The 23,376-nt window shown below is 42.9% G+C and overlaps 1 protein-coding gene across 1 annotated transcript; it reads right to left on the bottom strand.

Annotated features, from left to right (window-relative positions):
• Positions 1-997: 997 nt before the first annotated feature.
• PBG1 (20S proteasome beta subunit G1) lies at positions 998-21,254 on the bottom strand. Its single transcript, XM_087685161.1, has 6 exons — positions 21,042-21,254; positions 20,875-20,951; positions 2,434-2,563; positions 2,020-2,179; positions 1,752-1,937; positions 998-1,259 (listed from the first exon to the last, which is right to left on the bottom strand). The coding sequence occupies exons 1-6, from the start codon at positions 21,167-21,169 to the stop codon at positions 1,146-1,148; spliced, it is 795 nt and encodes a 264-aa protein (XP_087541287.1). The 5' UTR covers positions 21,170-21,254; the 3' UTR covers positions 998-1,145.
• Between the last annotated feature and the right edge of the window lie 2,122 nt (positions 21,255-23,376).

The following is a 23,376-nucleotide window of genomic DNA, read 5'->3' as shown; positions in this document are numbered from 1 at the left end:
ATGAGATACATACAATCACCACATCCAATGCAAAACACACTAGTGGATACTTGTGCCATAACAACCAACCCAAGTGAAATACAAGTTTCACAGCAATGCTCCACCTTGGGGTACGACAACCCAAGCAGCATGATTACTCAAAAACAACAAACAATACACCTCATAGCTTGCCAATGCTCCTTGCCTAGGCTAACAGTAAATTTTGTTCAACCATGAGACTCGACTGCATGTTTAGTGGACATAGATAAAGCATCCCACAACATACCAACTAAAAATAGCATCAAAGCAGAATCTTGAATACTAAGATCTAAACCCGCCTCCATAGTGCAGAAACGCTTGCGACCAAGTCCAAATCTACATCAATAAAACTGTTTTCGCAATAAGAGCTGTGTGCATCAGAACAGCCAAGCAACCACCCCAAAATATGGCATTCCAAAGGCCGAGTACAATTCAGCCTTAAAATTTGCAATGTGCCATCCGTTTGGCCCAAAAGAGTACGATAGTATCCCTCCTTACACACAACGTATTATCAGACCATGTACTATTAAGCATACCCTATGAGGGGTGTAATAGCAAGTGCAAGTTTTCACAAAACCTACAACATTCAAGGCAAAAATGGCATTAAAAATGAAAAATGCAGCCATTTGTCAGGCCTTGCTAAGCCAATCAAGGAGAACCCAAGAGTCAGCATGATGAAATTGGAATAGCAAGTTTACTTTCCTACCAATTTGAAGATAGCAATTGATTACGATAATGACCAGCAAAACAAATGAGGAAAACGTAAGACTGCTAGGGCAACACAAAGCACCATCCTCATTCGGTCATTTTACAAGGTGCAAGTAGCCAGAGACTTTTGAAACTAACAAACTTGTTGCATGACAACTACTGTGTGTCTAGTCTAATTTCTATGGTAAGGCAATCACAACACTCTGCGCAATTATTCGTGCATGTGCAGAATTGCACATAATCAGCAAACCCTTAGTCATGCACACCAATATATCACAAAAATTTATCTTGTAAGAGAACATGTATATAAAAGAGTTAGCTGCAAGCTGAATTTTTGGCAGAAAAGGAAGGCGTGAGTCACAAATACCAGCTTCTCAAAATTTCAATCTATTCCAACTATTCCAATAACAGCTATATTGCTACCAAGATCCTTCTGCCCCATGAGTTGGATTATGGAAAGCTTTGTAATCCCAGTGGGTAGTGAGTGCATATGGCTTTGAAATTGTGACACCGTCATCCGTTATTTTTGCAATCTGCCAAAGGGATTGACTGCATTATAACCTCTCTCTTTTTCTTGTAATGCATTATACTCTCTCTCTCTCTCTCTCTCTCTCTCTCTCTCTCTCTCTCATTTTGGGACTTTTTGTGACGCTTTCAAGCCACATTTTACACACATACGGAGACATTTTTGTGTGTAATAGTCTACATTACTGGTGGGAAACATCAGAAGAGGTAAACTCTTATGGCAATTTACAAAGTAGAGTTAATGTGAAGGCACACATGCAATCTTTCTTTTGGGGTGAAATTAATCTACTGTTGGCTCTTAAGTGCACACACGCATATCCACACATGCAGGCACATGCACATCATGATAAGACATTTATGTGTATATCTATAAGTATGTATGGATATATGGATTTATGTAGAGGTAAATGTGCGCATGTAAACAGACACATGCATTTGTCCATGTGTGTTGTACAATATGCACAGCAAAATAAACCAAACAGCCACTGGCCATTTCCTACCTGGATTTTATTGACTGTAGAACGATCCCTATACAGCAACACCCGTAGACATTTCTCAAGCAAGGTAACACCCTCTTCGTAAGTCAAGTCTTCCCTCCATTCATCTCGAAAAATAGGTCTTGCAAGGTGATTGCCAAACCCTGATGCCACATGGTTGTCTTCAAAATGAACACCAATCATTGAGACCTGTTGCATTAAGCCATACCACAGTATAAACAGATTACCCAAAGAGCAAAAGAGCAGAACAAGAGAGGGTCCAGAATAATACCGTGCCTAGATATTTCACACCCTTCTTGACACCCCCCAAAATAAGCGTGTTCCAAAGAGGATCAAACTTGTTGCGTCTATTATACATCACACGACTAAGATATTTGTGTATTTCTTTTGGCCCAAGTGTGTTTCCATCATCCCACATAATGTCATTCAACCTGAAATAAACCAAATTTTGGAATAATTAAAACTTCCACATGAGCTTATCTTTTGAATACTGAGTTAAGCTTCTCAAGGACCACCGATTAGGGCTTATAGAAGCTGATAAACTGCCAGCATTGCAGCTTTGTCACCTTTTACATCCCCCAGCCTCCCAAAAACATACCAACAATTTAAAATTCATAGTATTTATAGGTGGTCTCTTCCACATTACAAGAAACTGGAAACATACATGTCACTCAAACAAACTTACGTAAGTTCATCCAAATAGCGCATGATTTGTTGAAAATCACTAATCTCTCCAGATCCTCCAATCACACAGCTCTTCCCAATTGACTTCAATCTTTCCACAGACTTATACCGCAAAGTGGAGCCATATGCACCTGAATTTCGTTTTAGATTCTCTCTCTCTCTCTCTCTCTCTCTCTCTCTCTCTCACTCTCAAAAAACACACACACACACAACCATACATAGATAAATGTGTGTCTGTGCACACGTCTGCATGTGTGTGTGTGTGGATGACATGGCAGCCTCTAGGAGCGGTCAAAGCAGGCACCAATACCTATGATGCAGAAAATGCAACCTTATGGGGATCTGGACAGCACACTAGGGCCTGAACTTGCTGATGATGACAGGCTGCAGACCAAACAGCAACAATTCCATTGGTACAAATGAGGATGATGGTGTGGCATGCTGGTGATGGCAGCTGGAGCAAGGCAGGCAGCACATGCAGCACAGCTGAATGATGGGAATGGCTGCTGGAGAGGAAAACATAGCTGACAAGGAGTTTTTGATGGAGGGGGCCTGATGAGTTAAGCATTCAGTGTGTTCAAGCAATAATCTCTTGGTTGTGAGCTGTGTGCGAGTCTGACAGAGACCGGGGAGCTCTGACACGTGTCTTGTCTGTGTGTTTGTTAGGGACAGTCTCTGCATGCATCTCCAGCCTGTTTCACTTCATTCCAAGCCTGATTAGAAGGCACATTTGTGGAGTGCCATATGGTAGCTGGGCAGACTGTATGGCAGCGGATCAGACCATTTCTCACCTTTTGCAGGAGCCAGGTCAGATAGTGCAGCAGTTGATCATCATCTGCACTATCCTGTCTTTGTCTGTTCATCATCATCTCTCCTGCCTCAGTGCAGTGCCCTCATTGACACATCGCTGCAGTACACAAGGGCTGATTGTAGCAGTTTTGTTTCAGATTCAGATGAAGTGTTCCTTCATTCTCTTGCATTCATATTGTCTCTCTCTTTCTCTCATCTTTGTGTTCATGTCCTCACTATCACGTGCTACGCTCCAACCTCAAGTTGCAATCTTGCATTTTTGCATATCCCAAATTCTCAAAGTATGCCTTATCAGCCCAATCCAGGACAGACTCACAATCAATCCTCTAATGGTCACAATCAGCCATGAATTCTATTGCTAGTGCTCCTCCGATCTCAATCCACAATCCTTTGATCCAAAATCAACAAATGACCTCCTGATAATTAGAAAACCCACCTTAAAACAAGCACCTCCCATAATAGTCCAACCTGCACTAAGCATGTCTAGCTAGTCAGGCAGACTTTTGTCGCGTCAGCAAATCCTACAAACCTACCACATCATCATTTTGTCTAACTTGGCTACCCACTAGTGATAATTGCCACATCATCAAGTGCACTACATAACACTAAGGTTGTCCTTGGCTGCACTACAGCCAGCCAAATCCACCAAGGGGCAACCAACCTCTTGAAAATCACCAAAGGCTTGAGAGCTGCATCTGAACTTCTCATCATTGTCTTCGCTTCATGTGTCTTTGTCCTTGAGTACAAGTGATTGCCAACATAGTAATGCCCCTTGTTACACTAAATAAACAACTCACGTGCTTGTGCTCATCCAAGCCGCTAGAAAACTCTAAGAGCTCAATCCAAGTGACATCATCAATCACTGCAAAATATTAATACCATGGGTCCCAAACATAGTGGCCTACATATATGCATTGCCAAACTTCCCACTTTGTGCCCCAACATCATGCCAACATTGCTATACATGGGTTTGTGAGTATTACCAACCATACCCGAATACATTGGGTATTACACACCACGCAACGGTTGTTGCATACCATAAGGAGTTGTGCCATACATCCCCTTAGGTGGTCACCTATTGCCCTAAAAACGCAATAGTTTGACTTAAACAACCCCAAAACACGCTTAACTAATGAAGAAACCTTGCTACTTGAAAAGGAGACGCGATCCTAGAGAGGCATTGTGTCCCACATTCCAAACCCTAATTTGGGTGCCCCAAAACTTTCTACAAACATGCATGCAGCCCACCACTCTCTCAATCTCGTTTATGCGCATTTCAAAAACCGCATCTCTGCTGCCCACACCTTGTTCACAGAGGACATCGCACTCAAACCTTCCCATTGCTGTATGCTACCATTTGGCACCTAATTCCAGCCTTCATCTCCACCTGTGAGCTGTTGCATGCATCTTGGACCCATCGCCTGGTACCCTGAAGTTGTCGCCTACTATCCACACCTTGCGTTTGTTGCTGATGTCATCAACTGGACTTGTTGCCATCAATCAGACACTATTACCATCATCCAGAATCTCCATTTGCTGAGTTTCTCTCTTCTCCAGTTGTTGCCTAGGACAGCTTGATGATGCTGGGTTTCATGTTTCATTTGGAGATTTTGCCTAGAAGATCACACATGGCAAACTTGTGCTTGCTAGGGGTGCTAAGGCTAGCAGCCTCTATCCTCTTGTACTTGATGGGTTCTTTGTTGACCATGTTTTGTCAGTGGGTTCCATCCCACATGCATCTCTTTGGCATACGCATTTTGGCCATATGTCCTTGAAGGGAATGAAAATGTTTTCTGGTTTGTAGTACTTACCGCCCCTTTACTACGCATGTTTTGATTCATGTGAGCATTGTCTTTATGGCAGACAGACTAGGAATACACATAAGAAGTCTAGTAAGACACGCATGAGTGAGCCCTTGGCATTGGTACATTCACACGTCTGTGGGCCTATGCTCTCTCAATCTATGGATAGTGCAAAGTATTTTGTGACGTTCATTGACGATTTTTCACGTAAAGTCTGGGCTTACCCCATTAAGCTCAAGTCCAATGTCTTGGTTGTATTTCAGAGATGGCTTGCATTTGTTGAAAACCAAACTGGGCATAGAGACTGAAATGCCTTAGGATTGACAATGGGGGGAGAATATGTGTCACGTGCTTTTGAGCAACTATGTGACAAGAGAGGTATTAAGCGTCAATTGACCGCTTGTCGCGAGGACGTGAAAATTTTATGCTTTGTTTATGTTTAATTGACATTTGATTAAAGGATTAATCAAATGTGCAATTAAAAGATGCACGTGTGTTGCACATGTGAGGTGCAAGCTACTTTTTCACAATTGAAGACCGAAGGACCCTGTGAAAAAGATGGGTGTCAAAGGCAAAAGTTGTAACAAGTTACACCTGTTAGATTCTAGGTGAATTTTGGTGTCAGTTTGGCCCTAGGACCATTAATTGACCATTAAGTGCCAGTGGTGACACTAGGGACTAGGCATTAATTAATGGATTAATGCTTGTCCAAGGGTCAATTAATGCATGGGACCACTTTGGGTTGCAAATGGCCTAGCCAATAAATTTTTGGATGGGCAAGGTCAATTTTCTGGGCATGGATTAAGGGCTGAATTAATTTTCAGAATTAATTAATTTTGAAAATTAATTAAATGGCTGTAAATTGCTGAAAATGGATTAAGAAAGCTGTCACTTGGCAAAACTTTCCCATGCAAGTGGGGGAAAGGCTAAATAGGGCTAAAGGGAGAGGGAAATCCTAATTTAGTGGGCTGATCTGTAATTTCTGCAGTAAACCCTAATTTACAACAAAAATTAGGGTTTGTGCTATAAATTAGGGTTTAACAGCCACATTGGGATCCGTGCCAAAGATTGAAGTCTCAAGGGACTGAAATCAGCAACTGATAATTGAAGATTATCAAGGGACTTCAAGAGCCAGCCCATCTCGAATTGATTTGGGGCAGCATTTGGCCAGCCAAGGGTCAAATTAGAGAAGAAGTCTTGGGTGAATCAAGGGGCAAATGACCCAAAAGGCTTGCTGGTCATTTATGACAGCAAGAGCAATTGGATAGCAGGAGGAGATTGAAGAATCTCAAGTTGTACTCCTTCCAATTGAATGAAAGCTAAAGAAATACCACAAGGGGCGCCAATTTTGGGGCCAACATGGAGTCTATTGTCCAAGAATGTTATGGTAAAGTATGTATTTCATTTTATATGCATTTATTTATTGCTGTAATTAACTCTTAAATCAGGTTATCACCACCCGTTCCAAGAAGGCAGGCTGGTTTCATGGTTCCATTGCCGAGACACATCAAATCTCTTGATTTGGTGGGCCAGAGGCACCTGAAGCTTTGTGCTAGTGTTGATCTTGGTGCTCAGCTGAGAAATTACAGCAAGATGTCTTCGTACAGTGGGATGCAATCAAGTAGTAATGATGCCTCTCATGATGCACATTCACATGGGAAAGAAGAAAATGCATTGCCTGATCTTGGACAAGGCACGAATCATGGACAACATGCTAAAAATGTGGCTGAAGGCCAAGATGTTAAACCCTCAATGTAGAAAGAGAATGATGACCAGCAAGGGGAAATGGAATTTGATAATGCATTCAAGAATCGGAAGAGGACAGCAGCAAATCTCTTTGCTGAATTGGCAAAGGATCCTTAGTTCACCCGATTTTTGAATGCTCCGAAGAAGGACAGCAAGGGCAAGAAGAAGAAGTCAACTTTTACACCTTTGGGACAGCAAGGTGCACCAAAGGTAGTGCCAAATCCTTCACTTGAAGCTCCTAAAGAGGCCAATGAAGCTAAACAGTTGGTACCTATGGGGCAAGGAATGCAAATGCAAGGCCATTATGGAAGTGCCAATCCAATGGATTTTGGACAGCCAGGCATGCATGCTATGATGGAGCAGCCAGGATACTTTGGTGGTAGCACGATTTTTCATGCAATGGTTGGCCAAGGTTCGCATACGGGAATGCATGGCACAAATCCCTATGGTATGCAACAGCCAATGCATGGTGTGCAAGGCCCATTGTATTCGGGTATGGCTGGAAATGTGCAAAACCCTATGTATGGTAGCATTAGCTTGATACCTGGGGCACAAAGTGGAATGTTTGGCAATGCATCAAAGGCAAAGCTTCCATAAGCTATTGGGTGAAGTTTCACAACTATTCACCAATGGATGCTAAATGGATGGAAGAGGATGACTTGGCAGACCATCCTCAGTTGTTGTAGCTTTACCTTGATGTCTTTCACTTAGAGCCGACTTTGGATCGGGCTCTTTCAGGTTCAACAAGGCAAGGGTCCAGAGTACCACCTGATACTCAAGGGGGAGGTAGCACTTCCACTCCTCCAGGAATGGACTGCTCTCGTGTATAGTGGATCTCGGATGTATTCAGCATGCATCCAAGGTACTGTGCTGACAGTATGTCTGCCATGAGGTCACTATTCAGTGTACTAGTCACTGTGGTACGTATGCAGATGGGTATGGTTTTCACTGCAGCTCTGAAACTGTACATTTGCATCAGGTTATGATCATGAGAGGCTGATTATGGAGTGCTGGTTTTCAGTGTATGATCATTAGTTTCAATGGTATTCAGCTAGTTCTATGGACAACAGCATGTGTACTGAATGCCATCTATTGTTGAGCTTTATGCTATGTTTATGCTGGCTGGAAATTTTCAGCAAATGGTGGGCATATGAGATAGTTAGCCAACAGTGGCCAATGTTGCGTTGACTATGATGCCTTGTGAAAATTCTAGTGCAATATTGTTTGCTTTGACACATTACAGTGCAATCGAGGACAATTGCAAGGATTTCAAGGGGGTGGTCTGTCACGAGGACGTGAAATTTTGATGCTTTGCTTATTTTTAATTAACATTTGATTAAAGGATTAATCAAATGTGCAATTAAAAGATGCATGTGTGTTGCACATGTGAGGTGCAAGCTACTTTTTCACACTTGAAGACCGAAGGACCCTGTGAAAAAGATGGGTGTCAAAGGCAAAAGTTGTAACAAGTTACACCTGTTAGATTCTAGGTGAATTTTGGTGTCAGTTTGGCCCTAGGACCATTAATTGGCCATTAAGTGTCAGTGATGACACTAGGGACTAGGCATTAATTAATGGATTAATGCTTGTCCAAGGGTCAAAAAATGCATGGGACCACTTTGGGTTGCAAATGGCCAAGCCAATAAATTTTTGGATGGGCAAGGTCAATTTTCTGGGCATGGATTAAGGGCTGAATTAATTTTCAGAATTAATTAATTTTGAAATTTAATTAAATGGCTGTAAATTGCTGAAAATGGATTAAGAAAGCTACCACTTGGCAAAACTTTCCCATGCAAGTGGGGGAAAGGCTAAGTAGGGGCTAAAGGGAGAGGGAAATCTCGGTTTTTCATTTTGGAGCTGTTGGAAAGAGATGTTGGACTGTTGCTGCCAGCTTTTGGGGCCATTTCCCAGCCACTGGAGACCATTTTGGTGATGGAGATTGCATATTCTTGACTTTGGGAAGCTGGCAATTGCTGCTGATGCACTTTCTCCTGAAGATCACAGTCTCTCTGCTCCTATTGTTGTTGGTGCATCCATTTGGGGCTGGTACAACAAGGCAGCAACTGATTTTGATCAGTTCTTCGCGACAAATCTCAAAATTTTCTCTCTTTACAGCATTCTCTCATCTCCTTCAGCCTATGCTCAGCCATTCTCAGTAATTCTCAGCCATTTGGAGAAGATTTCAGTCATTTTTGGTGGGCTGATCTGTAATTTCTGCAATAAACCCTAATTTACAGTAGAAATTAGGGTTTAGCAACCACCTTGGGATCCGTGCCAGAGATTAAAGGCTCAAGGGACTGAAATCAGCAGCTGATAATTGAAGATTATCAAGGGATTTCAAGAGCCAGCCCATCCCGAATTGATTTGGAGCAGCATTTGGCCAGCCAAGGGTCAAATTGGAGAAGAAATCTTGGGTGAATCAAGGGGCAAATGACCCAAAAGGCTTGCTGGTCATGTATGACAGCAAGAGCAATTGGTTAGCGGAAGAAGATTGAAGAATCTCAAGTTGTACTCCTTCCAACTGAGTGAAAGCTAAAGAAATACTGCAAGGGGCGCCAGTTTTGGGGCCAACAGGAAGTTTACTATCCAAGAATGTTATAATAAAGTATGTATTTCATTTTATATGCATTCATTTATTGTTGTAATTAACTCTTAAATCAGGTTATCACTACCCATTCCAAGAAGGAAGACTGGTTTCACCGCCCCTGTACCCCACCCCAGAATGGTTTGGCTGAGCAGATAAATAAAACCATCCAGAAGCATGTACGCAGTATGCTTAGCCATGCAGGCTTACCACAGAGCTTTTGGGCCGAGGCAGTCAGTACAGCTGTGCATGTCATAAATAGATCACCTTCTAGTGGTTTGGATTTCCAAGTTGCAGAGGTATGAATTGGGAAACCTCCATCTTATGCGCATCTACGTATCTTTGGATGTGAGGCATTCTACCATGTGCCCAAAGACAAGCGTACTAAGTTGGATCCTAAGAATGTCAAAAGCATTTTCCTTGGCTATGGGAATGCGGGTGAGATGGGTTACCACCTCTAGGATCTGCAAGCGCGGTAAGTCATCGGCAGCCATCATGTAGTCTTCCATGAAGACAAGATGCATAGGCAGCCTGAGAAGGTGGTAGAGATACCCAGGGTTATATTCCACAAGGAGCCACGTGCTCCTGCACAGCCAGTTGGACAACCTGCAGCAGCAGTTGGTACACATGGCCAGGGTGTTGGACCGGCCACAAAGCCTGCCGTGAGACGGTCTACTAGAGATAGACATCCACCTAATAGATTTGAGCCCTCGATGCATTATGTCTTGGTTACAGATGCAGGAGAGCCTCTCACCTATGATGAGGCTATGCGCAGGGGTGACAGTCACTCCTGGGAGAGGGCTATGCAGTCTGAGATAGACTCCCTGCACAAGAATATGACTTGGGATTTGGTTACACTGCCTCAGGGCAAAAGGCTTTGCCATGCAAATGGGTGTACAAGCTGAAAAGTACCCTTGGAAACCCCAAGTCGGCTTCTAAGGCAAGACTTGTCGCTAAGGCTTTTAAACAAAAGCATGGAGTTGACTTTGATGAAGTCTTTTCTCCTATGGTCAAGATGACCACCCTACGCTTAGTTTTGGCCTTAGTCGCGCAGCTTGAAGGACTTGTACCAGATGGATGTCAAGACTACATTCTTGCATAGGGATTTGCATCATGAGATATACATGGAACAACCTAAGGGCTTTACAAAACTTGGCAAGGAGCACCTAGTGTGCAAGTTGAAGGAAAGTCTTTATGGCTTGAAGCAGACACCTAGGGAGTGGTATCATAAGTTTGATGCCTTTATGCAGTCACAAGGCTACAGCAGAAGTGCTATGGATCTGTGTCTTTACACGAAGAAAGCCCATGATGGCTCATTACTTATTTTGGTACTTTATGTGGATGATATGCTAATAGCAGGGAAAGCTCATGATGAGCTAGATGCTCTTAAATCTCAGCTGAAGAAGAGCTTTGAGATGAAGGATTTGGAACAGGCCTCTCACATTCTTGGTATGCACATTAAGCACGACAAGCATCAGGGACTACTCTACCTTTCATAGAGGGAGTACATTCACAAAGTCCTTGAGCGTTTCCGCATGCAGGACATAACGCCTATTGGCTGTCCATTACCTTCTTATATGAAGATTTTACAAGCCGATTGTCCGTAAACGGATGAGCAGAGGGCCGAGATGGTCAAGATCCCTTATGCATCAGCCGTGGATAGTTTGATGTATGCCATGATAGCCACTCGAATGAGATACCTGAAGGACACAGCAGATATGTGTATTTGCTATGGCAGCCAGGATACAGGAGTTGTGGGCTACACAAACTCCGATTATACAGGATATGCAGATAGTAGAAAGTCCACTTCTGGCTATGTCTTTACCTATGCTGGAGGTGTCCTCGGATTGATACTATACCTACGCTGCATTCGGATTCTACGAGTGCTATTCAGCTAGCCAAAAATCCAGTCTTCCATGCGAAGACGAAACACATTGAGGTGAGATATCACTTTGTACGTGGGGTCGTGGAGGACAAGTGTGTTGACCTTGTCAAGATCTCCACTTACGAAAATCTTGCAAATCTGCTCACGAAAAGCCTCACTACTGAGCGCTTTACCTTCCTTAGGAGATTGATGGGCGTTGGATGAGATGGCGTTTTTGTAAGAGTGCGCTGCGGAAGAGGGAATACGAACACGGAGGGAGAGAGAGAGAGAGAAAGCAGAAAATAAGGAAGAGAAATCTGCACTGACTGAAATGAATGCTGAATACACTGAAATGGACTGATCAGTCCCTGCACGCTGCCCGAAGAGTCAGTGAGGACACCAGATCAGGCTGATGATGATGGCAGCACCACCACAAAGGAGAAGGAGTGTCGGAATCTGCAAGAAGACAAGTGATCAAGTGGGGAGGGGGGCTGCCTATAAATAGGCAACGGACAAACCCTAACCCTAGCCCTAAAATGGACGCAAACCCTAAAATGGACGCAAACCCTAAAAGTGCCCTAAAATGGGCGCCCCACAACAGTGGCCGGGCAGCCAATGGCTGCCCACTAAAAGAGGCCAAAAAGAAATACACATCCTAAGATAGCCAGTCGAGAGTGACTAGCCTCCCCCATCATAACACATGACAGACATGTCAGAGCTCCTAATGTCCTCGTCTGACTCAGACTGAGGCTCACAGGCAAGAGATGACAAGGCATGACAAACATGACTGCTAACACCCCCTCTCAGATCCTGGATGTGGCTGAAGGCCAAAGAAGAAATAGATCCTGGGGTGGCAAGAGGAATGCCAATGTCGATGAAGTCCGTCGATGTAGACTGCCGCTGAAGGAGCTCCTCACGATCCTGGGAATCCCCCTCTAAAACACTAGGGGCCAGGGAATCCACAGCCGCATCACCGAGATCGTCCCCCTCTGAAAGGGATGGGGGGTACGAGGGAACCACCGGAGGAGAAGGTGGGGGATGGGAAGAAACCTGTGGAATAGAAGGTGCACAAGCGGGAACGGGTGTAGCAATAGACTGCCTCGGAGGACCCTGCATCAAAGAAGGGGAATGGAGCCTGTAAAGCCCGCTCTCCTGCCAACCTGTAGATAAGACAGCTCCTGTAAAAGAATCCTCAATAACAACGGCATGCTCGGTGAAGATCACTCGTGTGCCAAGCCTCGTAAGACCATAAACTGAGAGGAGGGAAAGGCCCAAATCCGGAACATGTAGGGCCTGTGAAAAGGAGCTCGAAGGTCGGTCGGTAAACAAAGGCAATGTGCCAACACCACTAATAGGCACCAATAAAAAGTCACCAACAGTGACTGAACCCTCTGATGGACGGAGATCCTGTAACAAATCACCTCGGGGAGTCATATGACTCGAAGCACCACTGTCCACTAACCAAGGCTGCGCAGAAGACACTGCAGCCACGGAAGAAGAATCCTCCTCCAAAGCATGGATATGAAGGAACACTAACTCATGGGTAACAGCGGGTGTAGAGGTAGAAGAAGGCTCCGATGTAGATCCACCCTTCGCTCCCGGACAAAGGTGAGGGTACTTCTTCCAGCATTTCTCCTCGGGATGTGTCCCTTTCCCACAGTGTGGGCACTTCGGTCTCTCTGAATCTGAGTCAGAGCCTGAAGAACTGTCCTTCTGCTTAGCCTTTGACTTCGTCTTCTTCTTCTTCTATCCTCCCGAACCTGCAACAAAGGCTCTAGTGGAGTCGGATCCACTAGCACTGACCTCTCTGAGTCGCTCATCATGCTCCAAGACAAGCGGGGATAGCTCCTCCCATAGAAGCTTCTCACGGGTCCTTGATGTAAGAAGGCTGGTGTAGAAGACATCAAACCGAGGCGATGGCAGCTGAGTCAAAAGAATCATAGCCATGTCTTCAGAAGATATCGTCCGACCGAGGGATGTAAGCTCATCCCTCATATCCTGTAATCTGTTGATGTGGTCCTTCATGGAAGGACTATCATCAATAGCGAGCATCCACAACTTCTTTTCGAGAGATATCCGGTGGGCAAACGTCTTCTGTTGATAGAGAGACGCGAGCTTTCTCCACACGTCTGTTGCAGTCTTCAACCTGTGAACATGAACAAGGACAGAATCCTGCAAACTCAGAACGAGGAAAGATCTGGCTCTAGAATTGAGCCGATCCCATAATGCTGCACGATCCATAGATGTCCCATCTGCGGGATCCACCTTAGGCCGGGGAATAGGAACAGAAACAAGCTCCCAAAGATCGAAGGAGTCCAAGATACACTCCACCTTGCAGGACCATAGAGAAAAGTTGGAGCCATCCAACCGGTCCTCTTTGGGCAGCTGAGGAAGTACGGGTACCTGTACAGGGGGTACCAAAGGCTGCATCTTCGGCCCACTGGAAGGGGATCGCCGAGATACATGAATAGAAGGGGGACGGGAAAGAGGAATAGACTCCGGACGACGATCCTCGTGATAGAAATCGCGCCTCCGTTCAGATGAGTATCGAGACAAAAGCTCGTCATCTGAGTCATCAAAGCCCGTAAACTGATGAGAAGACATCTTCGATATCTGCAAACACCAAAACACAACAAGGGAAGGTTGCCGGTGCCGAAACACAAACACCATAAGCTCCTGAGCTGGCCGCCTTGCACAGAACGCAAGGATGATGTCAAAAGCAAGTGCTAACGATGCAATCACCACAGAAAAACAACCGCCTGCCTCAAAACGCAAGTAGGAATGAGGTCACCAGCTTGGAGGAGTGCCGCCAGAGGTTGAACGCAGCCACAGAAGCTGAAAACGCAGCTTGGTGGAGTGTCGCCCAGCTAGAGGAGGACCGCCCAGGCTGAAAACGCAGATTTGGGGATGACGCCAGCAGCAAACGCAAATAGGTTGACACCAAAACAGGCCGCCTTGATCAAGGAGATGGTGTAGAAGGTGACATCTCAGCTGTTGGAGACGTCTTGACCAGCAAACGCAAAGTTGTGGGTGTTCTCCCGCGTAAATCTCAGCTCCATGTACTCTCCTTCGGCTCTGATACCATGTGAGAGTGCGCTGCGGAAGAGGGAATACGAACACGGAGGGAGAGAGAGAGAGAAAGCAGAAAATAAGGAAGAGAAATCTGCACTAACTGAAATGAATGCTGAATACACTGAAATGGACTGATCAGTCCCTGCACGCAGCCCGAAGCGTCAGTGAGGACACCAGATCAGGCTGATGATGATGGCAGCACCACCACGGAGGAGGAGTGTCGGAATCTGCAAGAAGACAAGTGATCAAGTGGGGAGGGGGGCTGCCTATAAATAGGCAACGGACAAACCCTAACCCTAACCCTAAAATGGGCGCAAACCCTAAAAGTGCCCTAAAATGGGCGCCCCACAACAGTGACCAAAAAGTGGCCGGGCAGCCAGTGGCTGCCCACTAAAAGAGGCCAAAAAGAAATACACATCCTAAGATAGCCAGTCGAGAGTGACTAGCCTCCCCCATCATAACACATGACAGACATGTCAGAGCTCCTAATGTCCTCGTCTAACTCAGACTGAGGCTCACAGGCAGGAGATGACAAGGCATGACAAACATGACTGCTAACAGTTTTTCCTCATCCTGTTATACATGTCTACATTGTACTGTCTTTTCTTTTTCTTTTCACTCCTCACTAGGACAGATTCACCTTTAAGTGGGAGGTTATTGGGGGTAAAGGTGCCTCTACCTAGCCGCCCATGTATTACTACACTAACAGTATCCACCACTGCACATTGCAGGTGACGAGCGCCCGTCACTGTCACTTTATTCTTTTTTTTTTAATTAACAGTTTGAATAAAGGAAGGCCCGGTCACACATTGTGACTGTTGGAGTTTCCATTTGTGTCTCTCTCTCTTCAAAAACATTGGACTTGTACTTCCAAGTTGGCCTTGCATATGTATAAATTGCCCCACTAGCATCATTTGCTTATAGTCACTACTTACATTTGGAGTATTGTGCTGCTGTATTGGCTCTTCCTTCGATGCATCTTGCTATCCTAAAGCTCTTTGAAGATAATTTTCTCTTCTTGCATTTGTTGCCCTCTTTAAAGAGGTACAAAAAGTGCTTAGAGAAAGGATATTTTGCCAATTGCACAAGCATTTCAGCTCCTATCCTTAGCTGGTCTTCAAATTGATCATCAAATTTCTCTCCCTCTTGCAAGCATCAACTTCTAAAGGCCTAAAAGAACCCACATTTTGGTCTAAACCAACATTATTAGCTTGTTTTCCATGTTGTAAGCCTATTCCAAGATTAAGCATTGCATTTTTCCCTTCATTATGTGCATTTTCAAATTAAGATACATCATCACTGCTTGATTCCATCTCACTATCTAAAGACATCATTATTGTAATTATTCAGCTGAATACAATTTCAGCACTAGAGCAATGCTTCTGACCTTCAATCAGATGGCTCCGGCCCACCAATTCAAGGGAATTGATGGTATCCTGGCAATAGAACCATGAAACCAACCTTCGATGGTACTAACTTGATTTAACAGTAATTACAACAAGTATAAAATTCACATAAACTGAAAATGCAAATATTACCACTTCATATTGGACATTGGACAACCTATTGGCCCCAAAATTGGCGCCCCTTGCAGTATTTCTTTAGCTTTTATTGCAAATGGATGAAGTACAACTGAGATTCTATAATCTCCTCCACTAACCGAAGTGTCTCTTGCTATCAAAACTAATCAACAAGCCTTCAAACCATTCACTCTGCTCGTTGAAAGACAAATTAAGCCCCAAATCTGATATGGACTGGCTGGTATCTTGAATCTCCCTAATATTCTTTAATTTTAGGTGCCTGAATTCAACTCCTGGCCCTCAATTTTGAGCACGCACCTCAAGATGGCTACCAAACCCTAATTTCTACTATAAATTAGGATTTATAGCAAAGATTCACCATAATCTCCACCTCCACTGACTCAAATGGTTGGATTTTGCTGAGAAAACTTGAGAAATGACTATTTCTCATGAGAAATGACTATTTGATAAGAGAGGATATTGTAAAGAGAGAAATTTCAGAGTTTCATCATGAGAAAGGCTGAAAAATTACTACTACTCTGCTCAAACAACCATGGAAGCTATCACCTTCAATTGAGGACCACTAGAAAGGTTGTTGCCCCTCTTGTATGTTGTCACCTATTATATGTTATCGAGATTGTCAATTCATGTGTGAGTCTATGCATGCTAGATGGGTTGGGTGTATTAGTCCGTATTTAATGCATCATTTTAGTGATTTTTGTGTGGCATTTGTGGCATTTTATGCCACTCGACCAGCATTAAATACCAGGCGACCAGCTACCATATTTGGCATATTTTGAGCCTATTTATTCAGGGACGACTCCTCATTTAGTCATCACATTCTTTAGGTGGTCTTCCTATTGGAGAGAGGAGCTGCTGCCGGTGCCCACACAGCCAATGACTCATTGTTATACGCGTCATTCTCGTGTTTGGTATATGGATTCCATTTCTTGAACACATCTCTGAGTTCTCTTCTTTTGCAGTCTTCTTTTGTTTTATTTCTCTTCTGTCTTGCGTTCAGCAGTTTATTTCAGCACTTGTCTATGCTTCCATTGCTGCACCACTTCTGACATGGTATCACAGTGTAGGATCTAGGTTTCTACTGCGATTTTTCTGCTAATTACAAGTCTTTCTTTCCCCTACTCATCAGGTCTGCATTTTTTGGTCCAACAACCTGCATTTTCATCTTGCCTACAATCATAAGTTTGCTGCATTAAATGCTCAACCAACCTGTGATTTTCATTTTTTGCCCCTAACCATAGCTGGGTAACTATTTGTACATGCCGTTTTTGGTGTTTCTAGCAATTCTTGACTAGTTTTTTTTCATTTTTCAGCCATTGCCCTTCATTGTTCATCAGATTTTTTATTACACTACAAGCGAACTCTCATTTTGTGAAGTCTTTGCTATTGATTTGACTGTATTCTCTTTCTATATACTTTCTATTCTCTATCTTCTCTTCTTATCCTCTCCCAATGGCTCCTTCGTACACTTCTACAGATGATAAGTTACATGGACATAACTATCTTACATGGAGTTCTATGATGAAAGCTTGGTTTGTGCAGAATTGGATTTGGTATATTATATGTGGAGCTATTCCTCGGCCTCGGCATTCTTTTCCTCTTCTCGATTTTGATCAAGACAACCATAAGGAAGCTATACTTACATGGGATTCAAACAATGCACGTGCATATTCTGCACTGCTTCGGTGTATTTCTAAAGTTCTACCAACGGTTACCTCCTGCAAGACATCACCAAAAACATGGTCAAAGTTTCAAATGTTGTACGAGGCACCTTTCCCCATGCATACCATGACGCACAACTTCAGCAAATGAAGTTTGAGCTTACAGACACCATTTAGTCCTTTTTGCTCCGTGTTACATACATATAGGACCAACTTCGACACATGTAGTCTACCCTTCCGGAGGCACATCTTGTGAGAACAGTATTCTACAAGCTTCCCCCGAAGTTTGATGGAGTAGTCAATGCCTTGTGGGTGCAGACATCATCTACACTTGTGAGCCTCACACATGTGTCCTTGAGTCATCTTTGCGTTTACAAGGAAGGCTTTTGTCTCATTATGAAGGTTCCAATGACACCTTTATAGCTTCAAAGAGGGATGCCAAAAAGAAATCAAAGGCCCGGTGTTATCACTATGGTAAGAAGGGACACTTGCAAAAGGACTACAAGGAGTTAACAACCTCACGAAAGAAGGAGAAGATGAAGAAGCAAGATGCAAACTCCACCAACGAGTCATCCTCTTCCTTGAACTCTAACTTCGATCCTCCGCCCAAGGTGAAGTTCAAGGCACGAAAGAGATCCGCTTCTTTTAATCGAGAAAAGGGCTTGACTATCCCTTCCTCTATTGTTTTCTAGTCAAAGTGATGCAGTCATCCCTCATAACTCTCCACTGCCAGAGAGGAAGTATGAGAGGGTGATGAGATGGGGTTGGCGAGCCTCATCTAAACCAGTATACAAGTGCACAAGTTACAAAGAGAAACATCCATGTCACATCAACGAAAGTTTGGCAGGTTCAAATCTTGGAGTGGGACTTGGCATCCAAGTTCATGATGGGTTGTTATTTGACAAAGAGCAGGCTTGGCTCTTAGTCCGAGCTCACATGAGGAGACACTTTGGCGATCTTGGCCAAAGGCGGGAAATCCATAGTCACATATGTTCAAAGGCATTTTTGACAGGATAGTCTTGTATGCTATCTATTATGACTCTTCTCTTTTTTCAAGAGCTGATACGATCAACATTGACATCAAGTTCTCTACAAGGCACCTTGGTGGTGACTTGATCACCCACTGCTTGGATATCCATGGTTCTACTCTCGTGGTTCTTTGTTATATGGACTGTGATGAGTCATTATCATTGTCTCATTGTATTGTATTAGATCACCTATGATCTGAGAGAGGGTGTTAGCAGGATTGTCAACTCATGTGTGAGTCTGTACATGCCAAATGGGCTCGGCTTTTACTCCGTATTTTAGGCATTATTTTAGTGATTTTTATGTGGCATTTGTGGCATTTTATGCCACTCAATCAACATTAAATGTTGGACAACTAGCTGCCATATTTGGCATATTTTAGATCTATTTATTCACAGTCTCCTTTTTCTCCTCATTCAATCATCATCATTCTTTAAGTGGTCTTCCTGCTGGAGAGAGGAGCCAATGTCGATGCCCACGCAATCAATAACTCACTGTTGTACGCATCATTCTCATATTTGGTATATAGATTCCATGTTTCAAACACATCTCTGAGTTCTCTTTTTTTACATTGTTCTTTGTTTTCTTTTTCTTTTATCTTATGTTCCACAATTTATTTCAACATTTGTCTATGCCTCCATTGCCGCACCACTTCTGACACTATAGGATTGGTCCTTCGTGGCTACAAATCACATCAGCAACATCTCCTTGCTCTCTAACAGCTCCTCTATTACAATGGCTAGATTGGACTTCCACCAACCCCCAAAAACGTTTATACCACTTGCATGGGTAAGTTTTACCAGGTGGCAATCTTCTAATCCCATTTTCTAGCATTATCCAATCTATTAAATTAATTTTCAAATTATTAATTCTAAAAATTTATTTAATAATTATTCTAATGACAAAAATAATAATTCCATCAACTAATAATTAAAATTGGCTAGACCAATTTGTCTTTCAAGTATCCTTGAGAAATTATTGATCCTTACAACATTAGTGGCCAATAAATTGGTCTAGGCCAAAATCTGAGACCAAGTACCACCTAGTATAATTAGGCATAACTTATTACAACTTTTGCCTTTGGTATCAACTAATAATTTGAGGTCTTGGATCCCACACTATGAAATAATTAACTTGCACCTCACGTATACAAGTCACATTAGCACATTTGCACATTTGATTAACTTTTAATCAAATACTAAGCAAAGCAATAAAATTTCAGGTCCTCATGACAATTTGTGTTGCAACTTGAGGGGAAGAAACCATATCCTCTCCATATTAACCTCCCTTCAAAGATGAGAGTGTGTCAATCGTACAAAATTTGTTTGCACTATATAAAAGTGTATTCTTACTAAAGCACAATCGACAAAGCCCACCTCGATTTATGTCACCTCAGAGTTGGAGATCCATGATTCTCTTTCTTTAATTGAAAGGGAGCTATCATTTTACCATCCATTGTATAGTATGTATGTTTATGTAGCTCCTTAGCTCATTCTGTGCTAAGAGGTGTTAAGTTTCTAGGTGTCTAGCTCCATATCAAGCGTTACTTAGGTTTTTTTCGGCACTTGTGTGGTCCCCATTTTTCAACTTTAGGCCAAAATGGTTGATCAACTAGTTTTTTTATAAGGATATAGACACCACCAAAACTTTGGATTGTTTCATTTCTCATTTTGGCATTCCCCACCAGGATCTTAGTCTGGGGTCTTTATTTTCCCTTTGTTATCATGTTTAATCTTCTTCTTGTTGTCCACTAATTCACGTCTGTGTTTCCATCACCATCTATCGCATCATGAGTTTGCACACAACTATTACATCTACACCTAGCAATCACGGTTTCTTGTTAGTATCTCTAACGCAATAAAAGACCCTCTTAATTTAGCTACAAGCCAACATGAACCATAGAAAGCCCAAGCAACCCACAAAAAGCTATTACTAAATTGAAGTCCATTAGCCTCAACTAATCCATTTTCCTTCTTTCGTTGACATGTAAATCTTAAAGGCCTTGATTCTACATGCAACGCAATTCAATAACTTTAAACTTTTGGCATTATCTCAAATTCAAGAGCTGAGAGGGAAAGGCATCAGTTGTCTCGTGCTTCGATCTATCTCCAAGAAGTAGAGGATGCATTAGTGCATTGCGAGCTAGTGGAGGTAGACAAGGGTAACTCAAAGAATTCTAACCTTCAATAAACACTAATCTGTCTTCTACTCATTATTGTGTCTCATAAGCCATTTTGGCCTTGAACAAACATTAATCTCCGTTTTGGACTTCGACAAACATCCATCTCTCTCTCTCTCTCTCTCTCTCTCTCTCTCTCTCTCTCATATATACACACCTCCACAGTCGGCTGCCATAAGTATACCATCCTTGTACTTGATTCCGAGAACAGAAGATCCAGTGACGTAGGGATACCTGCCAAGAAAAAAGAGCAGATCAGAAGGCGGCCAGAGACGAACGGTGATCCACATTTAAAAAGATCACGGAGTGAACGGAAATGCCTACTGTGTGTGGGAGAGGGGAGATTTAGGGACGCTAATTCCCGCAAAGGACGAGGGGGAAGAGTAATGGAGCTGCTGCGAGGCGTCTTTGAGATTCTCCTCCTGCTGCGAGAGACGCAAGGCCAGCGACATGGCTGCTGCTTAGGTTCTCTCTCTCTCTCTCTCTCTCTCTCTCTCTCTCTCTCTCTCTCTCTCTCTCTCGCGGTGCCTAAGACTTGCTGAAGGGGGCAACAAGCTCTTGTGTTTCAGGCAAAGCTTTTGTAACAAATAAAGAGTGGGTTAGTTCACTCGTTTAAGTTTGCCTTTCTCTCTAAGGCTCACCATGGGCACTCAAATGGGCGCCCATTTCGTAGGCCCATACATTTTGTGAGGCACATTAGGAGCTCTTTTTAAGGACCTCTTTGTCTTTTTGGCCCAGGATTCCACCCACCACTTGCCCCGATAAACTTTTTTAAGGTGGTGTGCATATTTTGATTACGAGCAATCGACTTGCTCATTACCCCCAACACTTAATCCCTCGCACGTATTTTGATTATGGGCAATCGTCTTGCTCACTACCCCCAACACCAAGTCAATGAGGGACATTAGGAGCTCTCTCTTGATCCAATCATTTTGGTTACTTTTGGTCTTGTTGTTGTTTGTCTTTTTGGGCCCGGCGCATCTTTTGGCCCAAGATGCTACATGGCACTGGACAACTTTTTCATGTTAAAACGGTGGATGGGGTTGCATCCACATGTCTTTACACATTAGCCACCCACCAATGCATATCCTAACCCTTCTTTTCAACTAACTTGTAGATTTCATTTTGGGGCCCTACCAAGAATTGCATCGACATAACTCCCATACCCAAAAAAATAGAGAATATGGGTAGGTAATGTGACAAATGCAACCAAGGAAACCAATGTGGCTTAGTCGAGCATGTAAAGGGGGATATGCTTGCCATATAAAAACAAGGTTTCCATTGGTTCTTTAACATATTGGAGGGCAAGCCCCCACCCTATGTGTAACCACCCTAAGCATCTTCAAGTTTTTTTTTTCAATAGTTTAATATGAATAAAGTTATCATTTTCATTGTAATTATTTTAACTACACTAACTCATCTTTTAACTTCACTACCACTCTTTAAGAATGTGTAGGCACAACAAATACGACAAATGTGTCCAACTTGGACAATATAGATCATCCTTGGTCACATCTACAATGATGACCATGTCCATGCTCACACAATCTTTCAAGGACTTACAATATCAAAGCATTAGAGTGTTGTAACATTGAAACTTCCCATCTTACCATAGAAGAAGAACATGTATGCAACATCACACTTTAATACACAAACCTCAAAGTGACACAGCATGCTCATAGTAGCACCTTGTTGGCAAACACCAAGCTCACAACATCTCACCACCCACTATTAATGGCATGTAGCATTCCAATGTCAAGAGGAATGGATAGGGTTTTCCTTGACTTGCAATGGTTCAAGTTTCCTTTTCACATAGGATGGTCACAAATTAATTTATGAAGAGTTACACAAACCACAAGCTCAAAGAAACTATAATGCAATTGATTGGTGGTAGCTTGTCCCTACACTCATGGACTCAATAGCCTGGCACATGTATTGCATTGGTTACCTGCATTTCTAGAGTTGGCCCAATTTTGCCCCCTGCCCCAAAAACATTGTAGCCTTTTTTAGTTTGACCCGACCTAAGGCCCTCTACCAAATCACAAAGACCTTGTTTTGTTCCTTTTAAAAATCCCCACCAAAAAGTGTGTCATTTTGTATTATTGTTTTTTAATAAGGAAATTTCCATCCTTGCAAATTTCCTGAGAATGGGGGACTATTCTTTGATACATGCACACGTAGATGCACGTATGATATATCTATGTGTGTTATAGTGATGTATTATAATGATGAATTGGTCACTTCTCAACATATAACAAAAGCATTCATTTGTAAAATCCTCTCATTTTCCCTCAAACCTTTTTATATAAAAATGCACCTTAAGTAAATGCATATGCTAACTAAATGGTGTCTCTTGCCTCCCACCCCAAAAAATATAGCAACCATGTTCTTATATCTATTCTACTTTATTATTTGAGCTACAAGTTCAAAGCACCAAAGAGCTCTTGAACTTGGAAAAGTTAATGGAAATTTTGAATTTTATTGACTCTTCCTTGTTAATAAAAAAGTTAAAGATTGGTGATGATTGGGAAAGTGATGGAAAGATATGTCTCTTTCTTCATCTCTCTCTCTCTCTCTCTCTCTCTCTCTCTCTCTCTCTCTCTCTCTCTCTCTCTCTCTCTCTCTCTCTCTCTCACACACACACAGAGCATTGCCCCTA

The sequence above is a fragment of the Lygodium microphyllum genome, chromosome 9 (assembly GCF_053477565.2).
Source record: "Lygodium microphyllum isolate KBCC chromosome 9, Lygodium_microphyllum_v1.1.10, whole genome shotgun sequence".
Lineage (NCBI taxonomy): Eukaryota > Viridiplantae > Streptophyta > Polypodiopsida > Schizaeales > Lygodiaceae > Lygodium > Lygodium microphyllum.
This window is presented reverse-complemented; position numbering and strand designations above follow the sequence as displayed.

Bases quoted from the DNA above. Each gene is read 5' to 3' on its own strand.
- PBG1 (XM_087685161.1), bottom strand. From the start codon at position 21,169: ATGTCGCTGGCCTTGCGTCTCTCGCAGCAGGAGGAGAATCTCAAAGAC. The intron at 2,564-20,874 runs GTGTGTATATAT...AACGAAATTCAG, and splicing joins TATGGCAGCCGACTGTGGAG to GTGCATATGGCTCCACTTTG. The intron at 2,180-2,433 runs GTAAGTTTGTTT...GGTTTATTTCAG, and splicing joins CGCTATTTGGATGAACTTAC to GTTGAATGACATTATGTGGG.